Source organism: Eupeodes corollae, chromosome 2 (genome assembly GCF_945859685.1).
Source record: "Eupeodes corollae chromosome 2, idEupCoro1.1, whole genome shotgun sequence".
NCBI classification, from domain to species: domain Eukaryota; kingdom Metazoa; phylum Arthropoda; class Insecta; order Diptera; family Syrphidae; genus Eupeodes; species Eupeodes corollae.
The window spans coordinates 77,995,987-78,017,926 of record NC_079148.1 but is presented as its reverse complement, the minus strand read 5'-3'; the positions used below and the strand labels follow the sequence as shown (position 1 = coordinate 78,017,926).

General features: G+C 30.6%; 1 protein-coding gene across 8 annotated transcripts in view; it reads right to left on the bottom strand.

Moving 5' to 3' along the window:
• Positions 1-21,940, bottom strand: part of LOC129945756 (disintegrin and metalloproteinase domain-containing protein unc-71) — a 506,847-nt gene that overhangs the window by 331,770 nt on the left and 153,137 nt on the right. For all 8 annotated transcript variants that reach the window (XR_008781514.1, XM_056055660.1, XM_056055659.1 and 5 more), the window contains exon 3: positions 4,928-4,978. Coding sequence is in view for 7 of the 8 variants with exons in the window: in XM_056055660.1 (XP_055911635.1) it covers positions 4,928-4,978 (51 nt within the window). In the remaining variant the exon portion in view is untranslated. The remainder of the gene's footprint in view (positions 1-4,927; positions 4,979-21,940) is intronic.

Below are 21,940 nucleotides of genomic sequence, written 5' to 3'. Positions count from 1 at the left end.
TCTCTTTTATACAATCTCCACTCTTATTTGAAAAGCCGTAAAGTCAAGTCGAGGGTAGGTCATGTCAAGTAAATTATTTTTTGCATTTTTACATTTTAAACCAAAATAACATTATATTCTAATTTCTTATATGTTCGTGATTGATATAAACTATGTTTTTTGATTTAAACTGCATTTATTTTTTGTTTCCATAAACCTATATTTCTAGAACGCAAAATTGTTAAAAACAAAAGCTGCGCACCTAAAATTTGCAAGCTCATTGTGAAGAGAAATCTTTAAAGGAAGTCATTAAAAATGCTCAAAGAAGAAAGTTCACAAAAGATCCTCTATAAATGTTGATATTATTATTTTTAACTATTTTTATTGTGATTGATTGGTGACTTGTCCAGAAAAAATCTCTCTACTTACAACTCCGAATCGCATATCTTTCATTTATATTTCTTGTTGAACGTATTTTTTAACCAAACAAGGAAAGGTACACAAAGAGCACACGCTTGTGAATGCCTTCGAAACTGTATCTCTTTTATACAATCTCCACTCTTATTTGAAAAGCCGTAAAGTCAAGTCGAGGGTAGGTCATGTCAAGTAAATTATTTTTTGCATTTTTACATTTTAAACCAAAATAACATTATATTCTAATTTCTTATATGTTCGTGATTGATATAAACTATGTTTTTTGATTTAAACTGCATTTATTTTTTGTTTCCATAAACCTATATTTCTAGAACGCAAAATTGTTAAAAACAAAAGCTGCGCACCTAAAATTTGCAAGCTCATTGTGAAGAGAAATCTTTAAAGGAAGTCATTAAAAATGCTCAAAGAAGAAAGTTCACAAAAGATCCTCTATAAATGTTGATATTATTATTTTTAACTATTTTTATTGTGATTGATTGGTGACTTGTCCAGAAAAAATCTCTCTACTTACAACTCCGAATCGCATATCTTTCATTTATATTTCTTGTTGAACGTATTTTTTAACCAAACAAGGAAAGGTACACAAAGAGCACACGCTTGTGAATGCCTTCGAAACTGGCAAAGCATTCCAATTTCCTAGGCACCCCTTAACATATTACATTCGTGCATACCTTCATACCCGTATAGCAACATTATAATTTCCCCTATTCCCAAATACATTCCAATTAGGTACGAGGAAAACATCCATGCGACATTAACACGACATGTACTCTTGTAGCAAGATTATTATTATATTTGCAAACACCATTAGAAGAACATAGCACACATGCTTACAGTTGAAATGCACAGAAGCATTAAATGCATAATTCCCAGAAGGTCGTAATTTAATTTAGAAGCTCTAGAAACCCAAACCGTCGGAATTTCTGTGAGTATTTTCATGGCGACCCTTTTCTGTTTCTGTAGGAGCTCTCTGAGCAGGGCATCAGAGAAGAGAAGACCGGCATGTTTGGTTGTGAGGAGTCAAGAGTGCGAAGTGCGGAGTGGCGGTGGTGGTGGCGTGAGGGTTCTCCAACCACATCCGTCCAAAGCATGCAAGATGCGAATGGAATCCTGTAATGTATGGCTACCGCAAATCGTTTGGCAGGGACGTAACTTGCAATAACTTAACTTAATGTCTTGCTTGTTTTTTTTTCGTTCTTCGTATTTTTATAGCAGTTGTCCTTTTTCCGTCGTCAGCTCCAAACCCGCCCTTCATATCAAGAAACTACAATCGTGAGGGGCAAAAAGTAGTAGGTTGTGGGTTCTTGTTAGAAAAAAAACAATCTTCAGGATATCCAGGCCAAGTAGAGGAAAAAGTGTTAAATTGCAGAGGAAACCAACTGAAGACTTTTAGATTAGGACGAAGGACAAGCGAACATCACCATGATGATGGCCTCAACAAGCAAACCAACAAGGACATGATTGTAGTTGTTTTGTATGTTTGCTTTTTTTTCGCCGTTGTACTTTTAGGGAAAGAATCGGTCTGTGTGGGAAAAAAAGTTGGACATTTTATTTTAACAAAACAAAACATAAGGATTTAGGAGATGTTCAGCTCATATACATTTTTTTATTGTTGACGCTTATTATGTTTATCTTAAGCTTAAATTGCTGAATCTATTCTTTTAAGCTATCAGCCCTCAGCCATTAACCCCAGCTTTCTATTCTTTTAGGAAATCTTAGAGGTTATATTGTCGAATTTGATCTTGATTTTTAACTTTATATACATTTATTTTTTTATTAAATATTTTTGTTGTTGTGCAATGTTTATATCATTTCCTGTTTCAGATAAGTTCACTATCTTTAATCTTGTATATTTAAACATTACCAGAATAAAAAAAAATTGATGAAAGGATATTCATATAAATTTTAATATGAACGTGTTTTTGATCCTGTAGAAATCAAAGTAAAAATTTAACTAAATTTGAACAAAATGGCCTTAAATTATTCATAATTGATGACGGAATAACTAAATTGATAATATAATGCTACTTATCTTTGCCAGGACACGCACTTAAAATTATTATCAAAATGTCACAGTGCTTTTTTTACCTTAAACAAAGAAAAATTACATAGGACATGTAAGGAAATTGTACTTATTCAGATCTACAAATTCAATTATAGAACATTTTAAGCATAAAGCATTTAATTGATCTTTTGAAATTGCCTAAAAAATTAAATTGTTTGACTTCCCAAAACAGTGTGGTAACTAAAAAATGTAATGAAGTTGAAATTGTTTTGGTCAATCTAATTAAGTTTTTTTTGTAATTTTAAAAAATAAAACAAAAGAGTTTTCGGAGTTTTTTACGGAAAACGTTGAAAAATGCTCTGGAGCAACAGAAAAGCTTTACACAAATCAATATTCTTATCAAAACCGGATATTTTTTCAAAGTGGGGTTGACTCTCTCTTGATTGTTTTTTGCACTATTACTCAACATTTTACCTTAAAATATATTATTTCCGAATGGAAAAGTCTTCATCAATCAGTATAAATAGTTTTCTCTCGCATCTCTGTCATCAAGCTTCAGAAGGTGTTGAAAAAAAACCTTAATGTTAACCGCACTTAACGTCAGAACCAACGTTTTAACCCTATTTCTGAAACAATATTAATATTAATGCATTTATGCAAATGCAACGACAGCAGCGTGACCCTTCTTTGGACATTGTATAAAGCTACTTAGGCTTCACAATATTTATGGAGAACGATATATTTTTTGTCGTCGGCTGTAAGTTGGGCTTTTAAAGACCAAGTCCAAGTCCTGCAACCGTGCTATAAATTTCACTTGGTTTTCTTTCCGTTTACGAATTAAATACCTTTCTACAGCTATAGGCCTACATAGGTAGTCATTCGTATATAAGGATACCGAATCCGTTTTTAAATTACTTGCCGGTTGAACAGTAGCAATTAAACCGGAAGTTCTTTTATGGTTTTAAAGTTCAGTTTCGGTGTGTGTCTGTGCATGAATTGTGAGGAATTATTTATTAACTTTGCGATGAAAATTTAAATGCTGGTTTTATTGTTTCTTTTTTTGTTGCGTAATAATGTTGTCATTGAAGATGAGGCTCATGTTTTAACAGTTACAACTCTCATCTACGTTGTAAAGTGGTCCTTATAGACAGCTTGAACAAAAATTGATCAACATGTAGAATGCCATCACAGCCACACCACCCGCCCTCACCTCCATTAAGAGCATTTGGCCCAACTCTTGTATTTGCAGCTTAAATTTTTTGGGCTGTTGAAAATATCTGTTTTGTAGCAAATATATTTGAGTATATAAAAATAAATTACATCGCACCCTGCAACATGCACCGTTTACGTTTATATTATTATAAGTGTGTGGCGTATGTGTATTGTGTATAGCTTTCTCCTATACCTACATTATATTGTTGTATAGGATATCATCACGTTTCAATTACCCTTTCGGGTGTGCTGTAACCCAGATATAGACTTACAAATAACCATAAATAATGGTGTAAAACAGTTAAGCAGGCATTTAGTATGTTGAACATGTTTGCTATCTTTTCTGCATAGGAATAAAGGAAAAGAGATACACCATATAGTAGCATAGTATCTATGTATAAAAGTGTAAGATTTCGCGAAGCATGAAGATTAAAAGCGGTAGGTAATGCACATCAAGGGATGAGTTGAGTTGAGAATATGTGTGTTAAGGAGGAGGAGAAGCATGTTATTCCTTTTTGTTTTATAAGAAGAGCTAAAATGTTTTGTTTTTTATACTTACCTTTTGCTTAAATTTTGATAAAACCTTTAATATTCATGATTATGAGAGAAAAACAATACGTTTTTGTGTCTGTTTGGTTTGTGTTTACCTATTTTTATGTGAGGGAAATGATTAATGCATTGAAACATTTTTGTAGCGATTAACATACAAAGTTTAAAGTTTTTGCAAAAATAATAAACAATAAAAGTCTATTATTAAAAATAAATTATGTAAATCAAATTTGTAAGAGTAAACAAATTTTAAGCAAGGGCTATTGAAGTACCTATACAAATCAATGTTATCAATAATTAAATGTCCTTATCATGAATTATAAGGTACCTACGCACAGATGGGCCTGCTGCATATTGTAACAGTTTATAATTTTAAAATTTTGTTTACAAGTACTGAAGAAAATAAAGCAACATTTTTCATACAAGTATTTTAAAAATGTAAATACCTAACAACTGAAAAAACTAATCATTTTGTGTATTTATGATTTGCATAGAGCGATGTTATTATTAGTGAGTAGTAAATGTTTCCTTTTGTAGTCAAAATAAAAATTAGTTCGTTAAATACTTTGTATATTGTTAAGCGAATTTAATCTATTTTAGTTTTTTTTTAATTCTCAAGCTTTGATAAATAGTTTCTTAAATGAAGTTTAAATACGCTACACAAATTTCATAGAATAGAAAATGTGAATAATATGAATGAATAAATATCCCTTTATTTTCTTTTTTTTCAATTGTGTAAGTACTTACCAACAGGACTTTCTTCATTCCAAAATGAATCGTCCAGTGTGTAATCAGCTTCTGTGAATACAAATATAGAAAAACAATATTTAGTTCAATGTGTTAGGCAGTTGGGGTATTTATTAAAATATATATATTCACAAAAATGAAAATGTAACATTGTTTTTTAATTTTAAATAGTTTATTGGAATAGTTTTTAAAATTGTGTCATATATAATGAGATAAGACCGTTGAGATCTATAAAAGAGACACGTATATTACAAGGTGAATATGAAAGAGTGTGTGCCGAATGGTGGTTCCAGGGGAGGGGTCATAGAGGTCATGATCCCCGCCCCCCTGGGAGATAATTTGTAATCATATTGCGTTAGTGAACATGACAAAATTTGTATTTTACTTCCTTCAGCTTTGTTGCTAAAAGAACTACTTTTAACTGAAGATTGGACCAAGAACATAATATGAATCAGATATTCAGCCCTATTACAAAAACACAGTACAAATTCATCAATTTTAGACAAGTGGACAAATCTAATGATTTGTTAGTAATTTAACGACATTTATCAAAAAGCGGTTTCCAGTCAAAAACAACTCAATGTAGAACTTGAAAAAATTTTAGTATACATCATCTTTTTTTCTTGTGCAAAATCTTGTCGACGATTAAATTGATGATGATTTTCGATGATCAAATATTAATATTTATTTAAAAAAATATATTAATTTTGTTAACAAAACTCGTTAACGAAATTTAAACGTAAAATGTATATCTATAAGCACTTTATGTAGTGCCTACCAAATATATTTGTAAGACAAAATTTAAAATTGAAAAAGAAATAAGTCACATTTTTAAATCTTAAAATATAGGATATATTTTTAAACAGACTTTTTGGAAGACATTAGCAACTTCTAGTGACCCAGTCATGCATTTTATTTCCTTCAAAATTTATTTTCTGTTAATACAAAAAATGTTTAGAAATTAAATAAATCTACTTTTGAAGTGAATTTGCTTTGAGTGCTCTAGAACTGAGATTTATACACGAATTTCAATAACTTAAATGTCCCAAAAACAGCAAAAGTGACACTTTTGTTAAACTAATGGCTAATTGAAAAACATAATAAAGAAGAAAATATTGAAAACATAGATATCAATCTCCTAACAAAGCAAACTCCCATGTTTAGCAAAGAAAATATTGAAAGGACCATAGACGATTTGAAAAAAGGACAAATGCACTGGAAATGATGGAATCTCTGCAGAAATGATAATATAGGGGAAAGAATCGCTTTCTGAAATCTTAACATTTATGTTTAACGAAATCATAAGAACTCAGCAAATCCCTAAGCAATGGAGAGAAACAACCATTACACTTATACATAAAAAAGGAAAAAAAGACGATTTCAACAACTATAGACCTATAAGTAACATTTCGACAATTTATAAGCTGTTTTCAAAAACAATCTACAGGAACATCAAACAAGATTTTAACAATAAACAACCTAGGGAACAAGCTAGATTCTGAGAAGGTTTCTCAACAACTGACCACCTACGGATGATGAATCAACTAATAGAAAAGTGCAATGAACTTCAACAACCAATATACTTTTTATTCATAGACTTCAGTAAAGCATTTGACAGCGTTGAACACGAAACAATATGGACATATCTAAAAAATCAAAATATTGACCAAAACGTTATAAGGACTATAAAAAACATATACAAAAATAATGTAGCACAAATAAAAACAGAGAGTACAGGACGTAAATTTAAAATAACAAGAGGCGTCAGACAAGGAGACCCGCTTTCACACCACTATTTAGTGCAGCCTTAGAGGATATTTTTCAAAAGATGAACTGAAGGACAAAATATGGTATAAGGATATGTGGACAACTTCTTAACAACTCAAGATTTGCGAACGATATATTACTAATATCTACAAAAGCTAAACATATATAAGAAATGACAACAGAACTTACTAGCTTGTGCAAGAAGTAGGGACTACAAATCAACAAATCAAAAACAAAAGTGATGACAAATCACATCAGAGAAGATATAATTCTGGACCATGATAAAATAGAATACTTAGAGGACTACATATACTTGGGACAACTAAAATCTTTGAAGGACCAAGAGAAAAAAGAAATCAACAGATGAAGTGTTGAAACACGAATATATCTGGTCGACTCCGTTATTTTGCTGGTGCTTATTTATGGACTACAAACCCTAAGCTTGACTACGAAATCTCTTGACCAGCTAAGGATGTGCCAATCCAAAATGGAAAGAAAAATCCTCAGAATAAGACCCAGCGAAAGGATAAGAATTGAAGACATCCTCGAATAATTGACGTGATAGATAGAACCAAAAGACAAAAATGGAGTTGGGCAGGACATATTTCAAGACTACAGAATCAAAGATGGACAAAGTTGCCAACAAAATGGAGACCGGAAAGCAAGAGACGAACAGGCCGACCGAACAAAAGATGGATCGACGATCTTTGCCAAATAAACGAAAATTGGTACAGTGATAAGTAAGTACTAATAATAAAAATTGAAAAAATAAATAACCAAACTTTAAAATATCAATTATCTTACTTTTCCATTAACTAATTAATAATTCTATATTTGTAATTTGTATTATTCTATTAAATAATTTGTAAAAATTCTAATTAAAAAAATTTAAAATTGTATCTATAAATTTAAATGTATTTAAAATGATAAGGCAATAAAAAGCTTATAATAATAATATCAATAATTTTATAATCCTATTTTGTCCTCATTGTATTTCGTATTATTATGAATTTGCATATTTTGTTTAAACAAAGTTGTAATGAAGAACCTTGGGAAAGTCACGTAACTTTATAGTTTCTGTACAAAATTTACGGTGACCAAAAAGCAAAATTAAAATATAGTCATTCCGTCAGGTTATTCATTTTCAGCGACAAAAGTTATTAAGAGTTGCTACCATAAATTTACAATAACAATTTTAAGATATTCTGTAAATTCTGGAACTCCAATAATGTATTTATATTAAGACAGCCCGCATTTTCATAGCTTAAACTTGATCCTGCAGAGTGCCAAACACAACTTTTGTAAGGACAACCCTCCATTTCTGCTTTAGAATTGACCATTCTATGTTTCTAAGATATTTTAATTGATAGTTAAATTCTAATTTTTTGGGCAAACCAATATTTTCCAAATCAGAAAATGTGCTTGTTAACAAGATAGATTTTGCTAGTTATTAGATACGATACATTTTAATTGAAAAAGAGGCTGGGATACGACCCACATTGTTAACTTTCCATCCCGTGGGTCGATATATTTTAAACTTAAACAAAATGTTGGTAACAATATTTCAATTAGATACAAATTTAAGTTAATATTTAATTTTTACCAATTTTTAGAAGTTTTTTTTTTAACTGTTACTTCGATATATTTCAAAATTTTACCATGATGCTAAAAACTTTATTCTTCGTGGCAAAAGATTTTTCTTAGGTTAATATCCTTTTTTGTTTATTAAATATTCGAGGCGAAAAATATTTGTATTCAGTGTTTTTGATTTATAAGATAAAAAGTTAGTTTCATTTCTCTTTACTGTACTTATTTGGTATTAAGTCCCATTGCATAATATAAAGTTAAAAACAAATTCGTAGAAGAAACATAAACTTTGTGAATCGTTTATATTTATATGAGTTTTATGTAAACAACTACTACTACATATGAATGGTGTCCATTTCTATAATTTACAATCCCTTTTCGAAATGTTAAATAAATAAGTATGGTTGTAAATAAGTTAGATTGTTTTTGTAAGCTTTGAACTTAAAAACAAAGAAGTGAAATGTAAAATTTATGTTTCGATTTCAAAATGTGTCTATTAAATGATTAGAAAGTTATTAATGTTGCATTTAAAAAAAATAACAATACTTGACCATATCCACAAGATAAGAACAAAAATGGTCTAAAAATGACTCAAGTCCAAAATCCAATTTGAAAATTCGATTTTACTAACTCGAAACTATCAGCTGTCATAACGTTCTCTTCTTTTCTATTATGGTCACATTGTAGCATTAAATGACATCAAACTTACATATTATTATTATTTTTTTGTTGAGAGTTAATATATAAATTGTACATATTTTTCTTCTACTGAATAGTAGACTTTTTATGTACATATGTACATTGCAGTTTTAAAGTGAATAATTGATTATGATTAAAAATTGTGAAGTTAATATTTACATTATCAGATATTTCTTTTAAATGGGTTTTTATACAGTTTTTTTCAAAATATTTTCATCTCGGAATTAAAGAACATAACCTTTCGTCTACTCTACTTCGTTCTGTTTCAGCTTAAAAATCGTCTCTTCTGAACACTAATCATTCCATTATTCATATCTATGGTACACGGTAATGGCTACACGTGCCTGGTCAGAAATACACGTTCATAATACTTCAGTGCAAAAAAAAAGAAGACAAAATAGGACACTCAAAAGTGAGAAAAAATAAAATATGTAAAAGAAACTATCTATGTATATTTATGTACCTTTGTATCTTATAGCTATATGTACCTATAAACTATACATTTTAGCATATTTTAAAGGATACACTCGGTTAGTGGTTACAATACTTTCATTCAAACCGTGAGCTTAAAAAAGCAATAGTTCTCTATTGGGCGCCATAGCACGAAAACCACAACTTAGTCTCGGGCATGGAATTCGAAAATATTTTTGCAGCAACGTGCGGTCTACAGTACATAATATATACTTTCAAACATATGCACATAGATACGTAAAAGTGCAAATCTCGTGGTGTACCCATAGTTGGGTGTAATCTAATAAAAAAGTGAAACGAAAATAACTCATCACAGATGCAAGGATAAGAAAAAGAGAATGTAAAAATTATACGTGAATCTGATTAAATGTGAGTTTGTTAGAAAAGAAATCCTTGAACACAATCTTTTTGATTTCTTTTTTGTTTAATTCAAATTCTTTCTTAACACAAAAAAAGCTGTTTAACGTGATAGCCTTAAGATAAGCATATATACATTTTTTTGTGGTGAATACATTACTCTTGGAGTTTGGTTTTTATATTTATTCTAATACTATTTTTTTATGCACTGTACACTTCCGTTTTTTTTTAAATTTTGACTCGACAAAACAATTACTCGAAAATCAGTAGTTGGCATAATCTGTCTGCTCTACATGGAAAACCTTTAGTTAGTAACAAACTTTAATTGAGAAGCTTAAAAAAAACATTATTCTAATATCCACATGTGTTTAAAAGAAAGACATAATAAAATAAATTGGGTGGTAATTTGAGAACTAGGGCCTAGTGACTAACAACTCTCAACCATTTTCGTGTGCGAGTACTGTTGTCAGGGATGGAGGCGACCTACAATTTTAAACCGAAAAATAAATCTTAAAAAAATTTTTTTTTTCTCGCAAGAGGCAATACCCGTGAAAGAAACTTTTGATAGTACATGCAGGGACTATCCATCTGTGATGGAAAAGGAAACGCTTTGGTCAGTTTAATGGCTTCAATAAAACCAGTTTGAGTCCATTGAGATACGTGAGAGGCTGATTATTCTTATATGATTGGGATCGTTTAGATCGTTATAGAAGAATTCTTTCGTTTTTTGAGCTAGCGCAGGCTTCGTCGTCCATCCAATTCTGCAAAAGTCATTTAAGAATACGTCTAGGCCCTTGACATGCTGTTCTACTAGGCAGTGCCTATTATCGAGCTTATATACGATCTGCCTAGAGATAGCAAGCACCTTGATCGCCTTAATTCTAGTGTTGGTCAGGTTTTTTTTTGGTATATAGAATCAATTCCAAAGCAAACAGACTACACTATCCCCCAACTGCAATTCGATAGAAACTTACAGATTTCTATATCTTCCAGATGTTTCTGGGAGGATAGGACATTTCTGGAAAACAAGTCAAATGGATCAAAAACAAAAGAATGAGTTGGTGGGGGTGTGTACTCTGAACGACTGAAATTAAGTCTCTCATTTCTCTCATATTAGCGTGTTTCAGGCGAAACTTTTGGCGTTAAAAGAAGACTTGTCCTGGCTTAAAGAAAACGTGATATCAACATCTGATATTCGTTTTTTCTCATATAGTCAGGCCGCTATCAAATCTCTGGACTCTGTCTCTACAAACTCTATAACAGTCCATAAGGCTCCCGGAAATTACGCCAGAATTTTTTTTGGAAAAAACGCCAGAAAACTGTATTTTGTATAAATTGTTGTAATAAATAAACAATTTTACCACACATTCTTTGTCTCTATCATCTATTGTAAGAAAAGAATTATTGCTTAGTTGCTTTCGCGAATTCATCATTGACACTTGACGTTGTAAAAAAAAAATGCAACGTTGTGTTGTTGCCATGCAGACATATGAAAATATGCTCGGAGTGCAACTTAAAGTTGCAAGCTCAAGCGGTTGCAGATTAAAAACGAAAATTACAAATGTCCATGCTGCCGGGAAATCGTAGCAGACACTTTGCAAGTTTACATTTAGTAAAAATATTTTGTTCTTTTCTATTTTTTAAATAAATTGTTACAGATTAAAAAAATTATTGAAAACTTTAGTAATTTTTTGCGTGGCAGTCACGCCATAACCGCATGCATTTTGCATTTGAATTTCTGTAGAAACTATTGACCCCTTTCTGAGATATCCAATTTCGAAAAAAATGTAATATTCTTTTAAGAATTAAAGAAAAAAGCGGAGTCAACATACCGAAGCGTACAACTATTACTAGCAGGGTTTTGATCCACTAATTTTTCTTATAACAGCTTTACTTTAAAATCCATATATAAACTAAAAGGTTAGAGATTTCTATAGCCCTTTTCATACCCTTCGTATAATTATCTGAAATATTAACATTAGCTGAACTTTCATGGATATTCTTATGTACCTTAATTCAAACACTCTTAAAACGTGCATGTTTTAATATAAACAAGGTGGTTATGCATTTCATATCTAATTTCGAATCACGTTACACTCTTCTTTCAACACTAATAATTGCATTTCAGACATATAACAGAATTAAATCAATATATGTATAGCTACAGATCTCTATGCATATTCCCAGAACATACCTATCACAATCACAATAATATTATATCGCTGGGAGATTGGAATAGGATAATACCCACAATTTCAACATGTGATTTAGTTTGGTGTTAGTTCAAGCGTGAAATAAGTTTTGAATTTGCACACAAATCAAATTGCAATACAAGAACGCAAACCAGACACTGTTATAGCGCTATATGACTCTATATCGATGGAATGGAATGAGATGAGATGGGATGTAACGAGAGGTGGATCTACATATACTATAAGCGGTGTGCAATGTGGTTCAATTGCTTCTTCTTCTACCATCTTCTTCTTCATGGAGAAGAAAATTTAAATTGCACAAGGATGCGGGACAGGATATTCTCTCTGCGCGAGGATTATGGAAATGATCCTAGTAAATTGCCAAATTACGATGTTGGCCACGAACGCCTTGCATAACTGATATATGCACAGCATTACAGCACATATCATATACTCAGCTCATCTCATGCACATGAATATTGCAAACTTGGAATGTTTATTGCGAAGCGTTGTGGAATGAAATGTATAATAAAAATAATTACAAATTGAATAAGTTAAGTACGTAGCTCTTAAATTGAGTATTTTTCATTTCGATTACATTCTAAACTGAATAAGTTGTGAAAAAACAGATATTTTTTTAGGAATATTTAAACGACAGTTGTTGTTTTCAAAGACAACAATGGTTGAAATTCATAAATGAATGCCTTATAAATGCAGTTTTGTGGCTCAAGCACGAAGTAGAATCAAAATCATTTAACCCGAGTGATGTTAAGAAATTACAATGGTTGACAAAATCCTCCTATACATTTTTCTATCACATCATTTTTTTTTAAATATCCCACTTTAAACCACTAAAAACAACCAAGAACAGGGTTCTTACGGCTAAGTTAAAATTCTCTTAATATGTCTATAAATATCTCTTCTACATACAATTTAAAAATCCGCGTTTTTTATTATATTTTGTAATATTTTTCAGAAACTTGATATAAAATAATTATGTTTAAGCAACAATTCCTACTCTCGAACAGTTTTATCTTTTTCTGTTGAAACCCGTTTAAGCAGAAATGGTATAGCGTTCAGGGTTTTTTAAGAAGGGTGAAATCTAAAAACGTATAAATATTTTTTGACTTCAAAAATGTAGATAGCCTCAAAACCATTTTAAAAGTGCTTTTATCAATAAATAAAATTATAACTCAAAAACCTGATGTGATACATTAATTTTGGAGATTTCAATTGAGGCCCCTAAAACCGATTGGTACAATTTTAATGTCAGCGAAAAATCCTTGTCGATCAGTTTTATTCAAGTGAAAAATCAGTTTTGTATAGAAACTACAATCTGCAGCTGTTTTCTTAATGTTATGACGTTAAGGGGAATTCTAACTTGAAAGATATTTAAAGCGAATTATGCTTTAAATATGCCATTAAACAATATGGTCTTTGTATAGTGATAATTACATGTGAAAGTCATAACTAATAACGATAAGTTTCAAAACAAAAATATACACTCGTCACTTTGAACAAAGTTCAGTGACTATCTGTCGTCATTTTTGCTCATTCAATTTAAATTAGTTTTCAAAGGCTTCTAATTAAAGTAACTGCGATTGTGCTGTTAAAATTTTAGTGCCTCGGTTACGATTTCAAAATAACATTTTGTTTTTAAAAACCTTAACCTTTTTAAAACCTTAATACAGATTCGTCTTACTTAATAGTTGCAAATAAATAATAAGACCTTTGATTAGTATCAACATCAACGTTATATCCCTTCGGAGTTATTTGGTAATAGAACTTCATTCTGCATACTGCACTCCTAATAGTAAACACAATCTGTTCAAAACAATAGTTTATAATTTACTCTGTGTCCTCTCTCATCGCTGTCAATCTTAATTGAATTCCAAAAACTACATCACCCAAGGTATGAAGATATTGTACATAGCAAGAATATGTACATTCAGAGAAAAAATAAATACATAGGACATAGTACATAGAACCTACTAAGAACATTTACATCTTTACTGGGAAAACTTATTCCAAAATATAGCATCCGACTAACACAAAAAAACATGAAAACTGAATCACTTCCTGCCCGCCCTTATACTTACTTCCCTACCAACAATATCAGTTTATAAAATCAAAAGTTTTAATCAAGTTTGCTGCAACATAAAATGGTATGTAACCCCTCGGGAAACGGGTTGAATAATATATATGTACATCAGAGACTTTAATAGAAGTGTGATGGCGAGAGGTAAATCTTCTTGATGGGGATCTCTCCAGAGAATCGTCATCTCATATAACGTTATCTTATCATCGTCGCTATATAGCCGTCATAGTCTTTGATGGCTCCCTGATGATAGCTTTTCTATAAATTGAAAGGTTATGATGATTTTTGGTGCTAAGACTGTTTCTCCATCAACCTCAATTATTTCAAGAATTATAATGTGTATTTTTTTTTTTTCTTTCACTAAAAGATTTTTTTTCTGGTTGTTTAAATAAGAAATTCAAATGAAATTTGTTGAAAGTGTCATGAGTTAGATTAAAAATTTAACACAATTTTCGACTCAAAGTGCGATGCACCTCACGAAACAAAAAATTATTTCGGTAATAAATTTACACGGTTAGAAAACGTTGTTCAGGCCAACTAAACTGAACATAAATCACTTGACAGCTGTCGAACTTGAAATGGTGCCATTAGAACAAGCCTGAAATTTATTAATGACTATGTATACGTAGAATTTCAAATGGCCAAGTGGTCTTGTTATAGTAAAAAGTATAATCAAAAATCGAATTATTTTTGAGAACACGAAAATAGATGCCTATAAACGAAAGATTTTGGCGTGATAAATTTTCAAATTCAATTTTCCAATTTTGTCAGTGGTTTATTTTACAATTTTTGCAAACTGTTATTGCTTTTAGAAATAATTTATTTATAAAGGAAATGCAAATTACAAATAAAATTGTACTACTTTGCTCAAAAAATAGAATCTATACATTTAAACTCTACACTGGGGCGTATACGAAATACAAATATTAATGCAAATTAAAAATATCACAGCTTTAAGTAGATTTGATTAATTTGATCAGGTGCATGAATTATATATCTGAAAATATAGAAAAATTCATTTGTTAAAAATTACATCGCACTAAAATGTTTAAGATTTGCTCAGAATTGTAAAAAGTGTTGGTGTTATTCCAAACAAACATGTTTACTCAAAGCAAAAATGAAAAACAAATTGGAACGGGCTTATCTCATAACCGATGGTTAAAAAACTTTCCGCTGAAATTGTGTTTGTCATGACAAAAATACTCTTGGAGAATTTGTCAATTCTGCCTGTCAAAAGAGGCAGTACCCGTTAAAAAAAACTTTAGGTGGCATAAGCAGGGATCGTACCACCGAACATATGGTTGCTGTAAGTGAAAGTGTTGCCGAAGACCCGAATGTGTCGATTCCTGGTCGTTCTTAGGAACTAGGACTTAGATCTTAAGGCACATTATGGCGTATTTTGCATTTGGATCTACACAAACATCCATACAAATTCCAGCTCACACAATTGAAGAGCGGCCATAACATTCTCAAAAAGCCACTGTTTCGTGATTCTTTGGTCCGAAAGTGTTATTGGACCTTACTTCTTCGAAAACGACGAAGAAAGGGCTGTTACCGTCAATTCGAAGCGTCCATAATGATAACCGAATTTTTTAGCCTGATATTGAAGAATACGACTTGTGGTTTCAACAAGACGATTCCACATGACACACAACTCTTACGAATAGGGCTTTATTGCAGGAAAAATTTCCTGCCGCGTAATTTCTCGTCTTGCCGATATCAACTGGTCACAAAACTCATGCAATTTAAAAGCACTGTACCTTTTATTTTGAGGTTACGCAAAAGACCGTGTTTATTTAGATAAACCTTTAACACTTGAGCACTTAACATCAAAAATTCGTCAAGTTATGGCTGAGATACCGTCCAATATGTGCCAAAAATTACCTCAAAAGAATCGATACTTTCAACAATTCGCGTGACGGTTATTTACAAGACGTAGTATTTCACACAATATATCAACGTTCAAACTTTATAACAAAAAAGATACATTATACAAAAAACATTTTATATGTGTTTTATTTACGTTTACTTTTGAAACCGCAAAATGGATAACCCTACATTTTTCAGTTGGGAGTTCACGGATAACTACATACCTACTCAATTTTGGATTGACAAAGTTAAAAAGATGACCCAGTCAATTTCTAATCTTATGGTCTCATATCGCATCCCATATCGTTAACTAAAATGCCAAATAGACTATGTATAAGCACAAGCACTCTAGGATATTATGAAGAAATATTGCAGTGATCATAAAGCACTTTCAAAGACACCAATGGTCGTTTGTGACTTCCATTAATCGGGATACGAAATAAAAAAATGTTTATAAAAGGACACATATGTACATATGTACGCAATGTAAAGTAAAAACATTATGTGACTGCTATTCACCGGCGTTCATATTGACATTCCCGTAGGGAAAAGGACTAAAGGAACAAAAATAAAAGATAAAAATAACATAGAAAGGATGAGATATATATACGTGGATTATCCTTGACCAATGGAAATTTTTAGAAGATAAAAAAATAATTTTTAAAAATGCATTACATTTTATGTAGTAACAAGGATACCGTTTAACTCTGCTTGTTGTTTTTTTATTCAAAGAAAAAATTAAAACAGCTATAACGCTATGCTTGTAGTACCCGTGACATGATGGTTAGTACGCCGGACGGTCATGCAAGGGGTCTTAAGTTCAATCCCTGCTTGTGCCACCTTAAATTTAAAAAAATTAATGTTCGCGGGTACTGCCTCTTGCGAGGAATTGACAAATCGTTCAAGAGTAATTTTTGTCATGAAAAAGTGCTTTCTCAAATTAGCCGTTCAGATTCGGCCTAAAATTGTAGGTCCCTTCCATTCCCGACAACAGTACTGGCACACAGAAATGGTTGAGAGCTGTAAGTCACTAGGCCCTGGTGCCCAACGGACTGTTTCGCCACCCAATTAAATTTAATTTAATACCTCTATGCTATAAGGCAGGTGGGTGTATTATAAGATTTTGCGACCAGATTTTCTTATAAAATAACAAGCCAAGATGCAAATCTCAAAAAGCGAAGACAAGATGCTAAAAATCAGTAAGAATGGACATCTACATCGTTTTTATTTGATATATTATGGGACATTTCTTAGAAAAATCTTATAAAATAAGTAGACGCCATGTGTGGCTTTTATTTTTCAAATTCGGTTTTCAATTTAATAAAAGTAATGATTTTCACTTTTTTGAGCAGTTTTAATAAGAAGATAATTTAATTAGTTTAGTAATGTTATCAGTGATACAAATATATGTTATTCCTGAGACTTTCAAGACTATTTTACCAACTTTTAAAGAAAGCCAATTAAATAAACACTGTCATCAGTCCTTCTCTTTTTTATCTACTTTTAAAAGTATTTAATAAAAACTGAAAATGCACTACAAATTATTTTGACTGGCCTTTTTTATGAACCGGAGTGTGGTAAAAATAGTGAATTTAAATTTAAAAAATCACTTTCTTCACGTTTTTTTCGCAATATTTAAAAATTAAATTAATAAAGATAAATTTAAAAAGACGTTTTAAACTTAATTTAATTTGTTTTCTAGTTAGTCCGTAAGAATTATTCAATGTTAAAAAAAACTGCAAATATTGAAATCCGAATATATTTTTTTAAACATTAAAGATCCAACAATTGTTTTGCTTAAAAGTTATGCAATATTGATAAGCTAAAGTGTCAATCAAATTTTTTATGTATATCCTAATTTCTTCAAAAAAATTTGTTTTCCAAACTTTCACTTCATTTTTATCAATTGAATTATTGATAAAGAGGCTCGTTACTTGAGTTGGGGAACGTAACAAAAAGTATTTATTATTGACATATTCCTTAAGTGCAAAAAATTTTAAACATATATGTATGTAAATTTCAACCTTCTACGATTTTTAATAATATTTATATTTCCATTTCAATATTAAGTCGGATTTAAAATGAAATAAAAAATTATTATCTTAAGAAAAAGATAAAGGTTAAACTACTCAAAATTCAGGATTGTAATTAGATAAAGCGAGGGTGCTAAAAGGAGACACGGAGAGGGAGTGAGAAAAAAATGTTTGACGAGAAAGTAAAATGCACATAATATTTCCGGGTATTTAATTTTGCTTCATGAATAATTTGCTGCTTAATGAGAAGCTCAGAAGGAGTTTGGTTCGTCTATGGTGATGCTATCCTCTTCGTATTATTTTGATCATAAAAATGATGATAAAAAAAAATTTAAGAAATCCTATTCACAGAACATAATCTACCTACACCTCTACACACACACATACATACTATACCTATAACACAGGTAAGGCTGGTATAGGTGTACAGAGTTTTCTTCGTTAGGCTTTATAATATTACCATGGTTAAGAGTGGAACATTCAAGGACCTTAACGAATTGAATTGACACCTGGAATATTCACGCCGTGATCACGTAAAGGTGGGGCATAAGCAATCTTGTGGAGTGAATGTCGCTATTTATACAAACGAGATTTTCTTTTAAGTCGTGAGTATCTTCCTCTAACTGTGTTTAGTTAGTAATGGTGGTACTTTTTTCTTGGGTGAAGTATTTTTTTGTTTTCCGTCGGTCTGTACAAAATATATAATTAGAATTTTGATTTTCGCTGGAAAATCTAACCATTTTCAAAAATATCAAATTTCCGTTTGTTTATTCGATGAAAGTTGTCTTATTAAAAATGCCTTAAAATTTATAACAGATTTAAGAATATTCTACAGAAAGAAGAGAAGCATTCTTAGCTTAGTCTTTTGTATCAGCAAACACTTTATTTTCTATTTGCACATAATGCATCTTTAGAAATAAAAATGTAAATTTTTTTATTCCTAATCCCCTATGTTTGATTAGATAAGAAATAATATAGTAACTATATTTATGAAACAAAAACCACGGATTTGTGTTTCAAAAAACTAAGAAAATCAAATTTTGCAAATGATTTAAAAAGAAAAGGGGTTGTTGAAAAAATTTAAGATAGAGGCCAACGTGAACCAGACTGATTAGAATGCAATCTTTTATCATGCGTATTATGTGTTTGGGGTTTTATCCAGCTGGAAGACATATTGTATGCAATTTATTTAGAATATGGAAACATGCAAATTTAAAAGATGATTAAGAAATTATGTTCCTACATAATGTTATTGTAGATCAATACCTTCTGCGTGAAATTAAAAAAGGGAGCACCTAACGGTAAACTAAAGAGTTCTAAAAAAGTGAATATTTTGAATATATTATTATAAATGTTACCGAAGGACCTCCTTGAAATAGCTGTGAATTAGATGCGTTACCGTGGTAAAAAGAGAAAGACACTTTTCGTAACACTTTTGAACACAAAATATCATGTCATAATATTACTCCGTTGCAACATGAACGACGAAAAAACAAACAAAATAAATTTCCCTTTTACAATATTTCCTTCATTTCAAAACTTTAACAGTTTTTTTTAACATTTTATAAAATCGTATGTACTGTTATACTGTTATGAACAAATTTATAATTTTTTTCCTCAAACTTTAGGTAGAACATCGGGCGTGATAGCTAGTGCAAAGAATTGTCATGCTAGAGATCTTTGGCTGAATCAATGCCTGTGTTTATTTCACGGACACTGCCTCTTGCGAGAAATTGACAAATCCTCCAAAAATAATTATTCTTGTTACGAAAATTATATTTTGTAACCTTCAAGAGAATGGTAAATCGCTAGACCCCGATTCTCTACGGACTCTTGCTCCACCTAATTTATTTACTTACTCATACTTCAGAGCTTTTAAAAAAAAATTAATAGCTTTTATGGGCTTTCTGCTAATAAACTAATAGAATCAAGTTAACAATATATGAATGCGATATTTTGAGGACAAAGGTAAGTTAAGACAAATTTGTTCACAATAAGTTTTAAAAATAAAAATGTTTATCGTCTAACACAGTTTTTTTTCACACATAATTTCTTCTGGAATTCTCAATAGTCCTAAGTGTTAGCTTGACTATATATTTTTTAATCGTCTGCTTTCATGTCTTTCAAAAAATATTTTCTATTAAATAGAAATTAAATTTTCTGATTTTGAATCTAGACTTCAAGTTAATGTACTACACCATTATTTAATGTTTTTATAAGTAAATGTTTTTCAAGAACTTGATGTGAATATAACTTATCAATTTTTTACTGTACATGCTGCATTTATAGAGCTTGTCTATCGAAATCAGTGCAAATGCAAAACTTAATAATAATTGTGCAATAAGGTGACTTTAAAGTATATTTGTTTAAGGATTTAATGTAAGATTTTAAAAAAAATATACAAGCACTCGGTGCCTCCGCAGTTGTATCTTGTTTTATATGTAGCAGGTTCAAATAGTTTAATTTTTTAATTGTTTTTTTTTTTTTTTTTGTATTAACAAATAATTTTAAAAGGTATTCAAACCATATTTTCACTTTGTTTTAGTATTTTTTTTTTTTTTGAAAATTCCATTGATGCAATGCTCGGCTAATTTGTTTCAGAATCCAAACGCTTTGCCAGTTTAATATTACGGTAAAGCGTAGGAATTCTAAATCAAATCAAACGAGATAGACATTTATACGTACTTTAATTATTGTTTTAGAAATATCTTTGTTCTTCTTAAAATAATATTCAAATATGTTTATTAAAAACGTAAAATGCCATCGTTCAGTTCACAATATTGACTTAAATCTAAACTTTAAAATAACATAATTTTATTATAAGTAACGAACAAATTAATTTAAAACTTGCAGATACTTTATTTTTATAATGAATAGAGACATTGTTAAATTAACTGCTTAATTGATCAAGATGTTACAGCCATAAAATGATAAATACAGTTTTAAGGGATCTTCTTCTTCTGACTCAGATTGAAATGCAATCAAAAAAGAAAAAATGGGCAGGATACTCTTCCATTTAATTCAACAGCCTTAAAGCAGAAAATAAAACACGAGTAGTCTCTGTGATCAGATAGATATGCGATATTGGGATATTTATCAAGGGAAGCCTTAGAGTGAATGGAGGTAATACAAGTCTATCGGGTCAGAGGAAAGATTGAAGACAAATCTTAAAAATATACATTGAATACTTTTTAATAACATATGAATCACGCAAAAATCTTTTGACGAAACCAAGTACTAAAATTGAAGACGATCCGGAAACGTTAATTTTGTGTCTAGTAAAACACCAAGGTCAACAAAACTTAATTCTCTATTCAAACGTGAGGAATTCAAAATTAGTAATAATTTATTATATAACGTTTGCGTGTAAAACATATGGTCCTATTTTTATCAATATTTAAAATCAAATGATTTTAATTGCACCATTCCCATCTTCTTGTAGCTCTTATACAAGCTCTTAACAATATAGAATTATTTAAAATAGATAACAAAACATTTATAATTAAAATAAACAGACATGGACCAAGGTGACTACCTTTAGGTACACCAGAATTGACTTTAAATTGACATAAAGGGTTACTCCTCAACACGGCGCTATAAAATCAAATTATTTAAAAAGAATTTCTGTAAGGATGTAAAGAGATTGTTTGTCGAATGCACTCAAACAAAAAATAGAGAATTGTAATAAATAAGTACCATATTGTAATTTTTTTTCAAAAACAAATGTTGATTTTCACATATAACAAAAGAACAATTAAAAGAAATTATGTTCCATCCAAGGGATTCAAACGATTTCGGAATAGCAAACATTTCGGAATAGGACGGTCATTTGTTACTAAATGTGTATAACCTTTTTATGGAGAGACGTTAGGTATGAAAATTTCGAAAGATCTGGGAACTTAGAGCATCTTAGAGAAATGGAAAGAGGAAACAATGTATA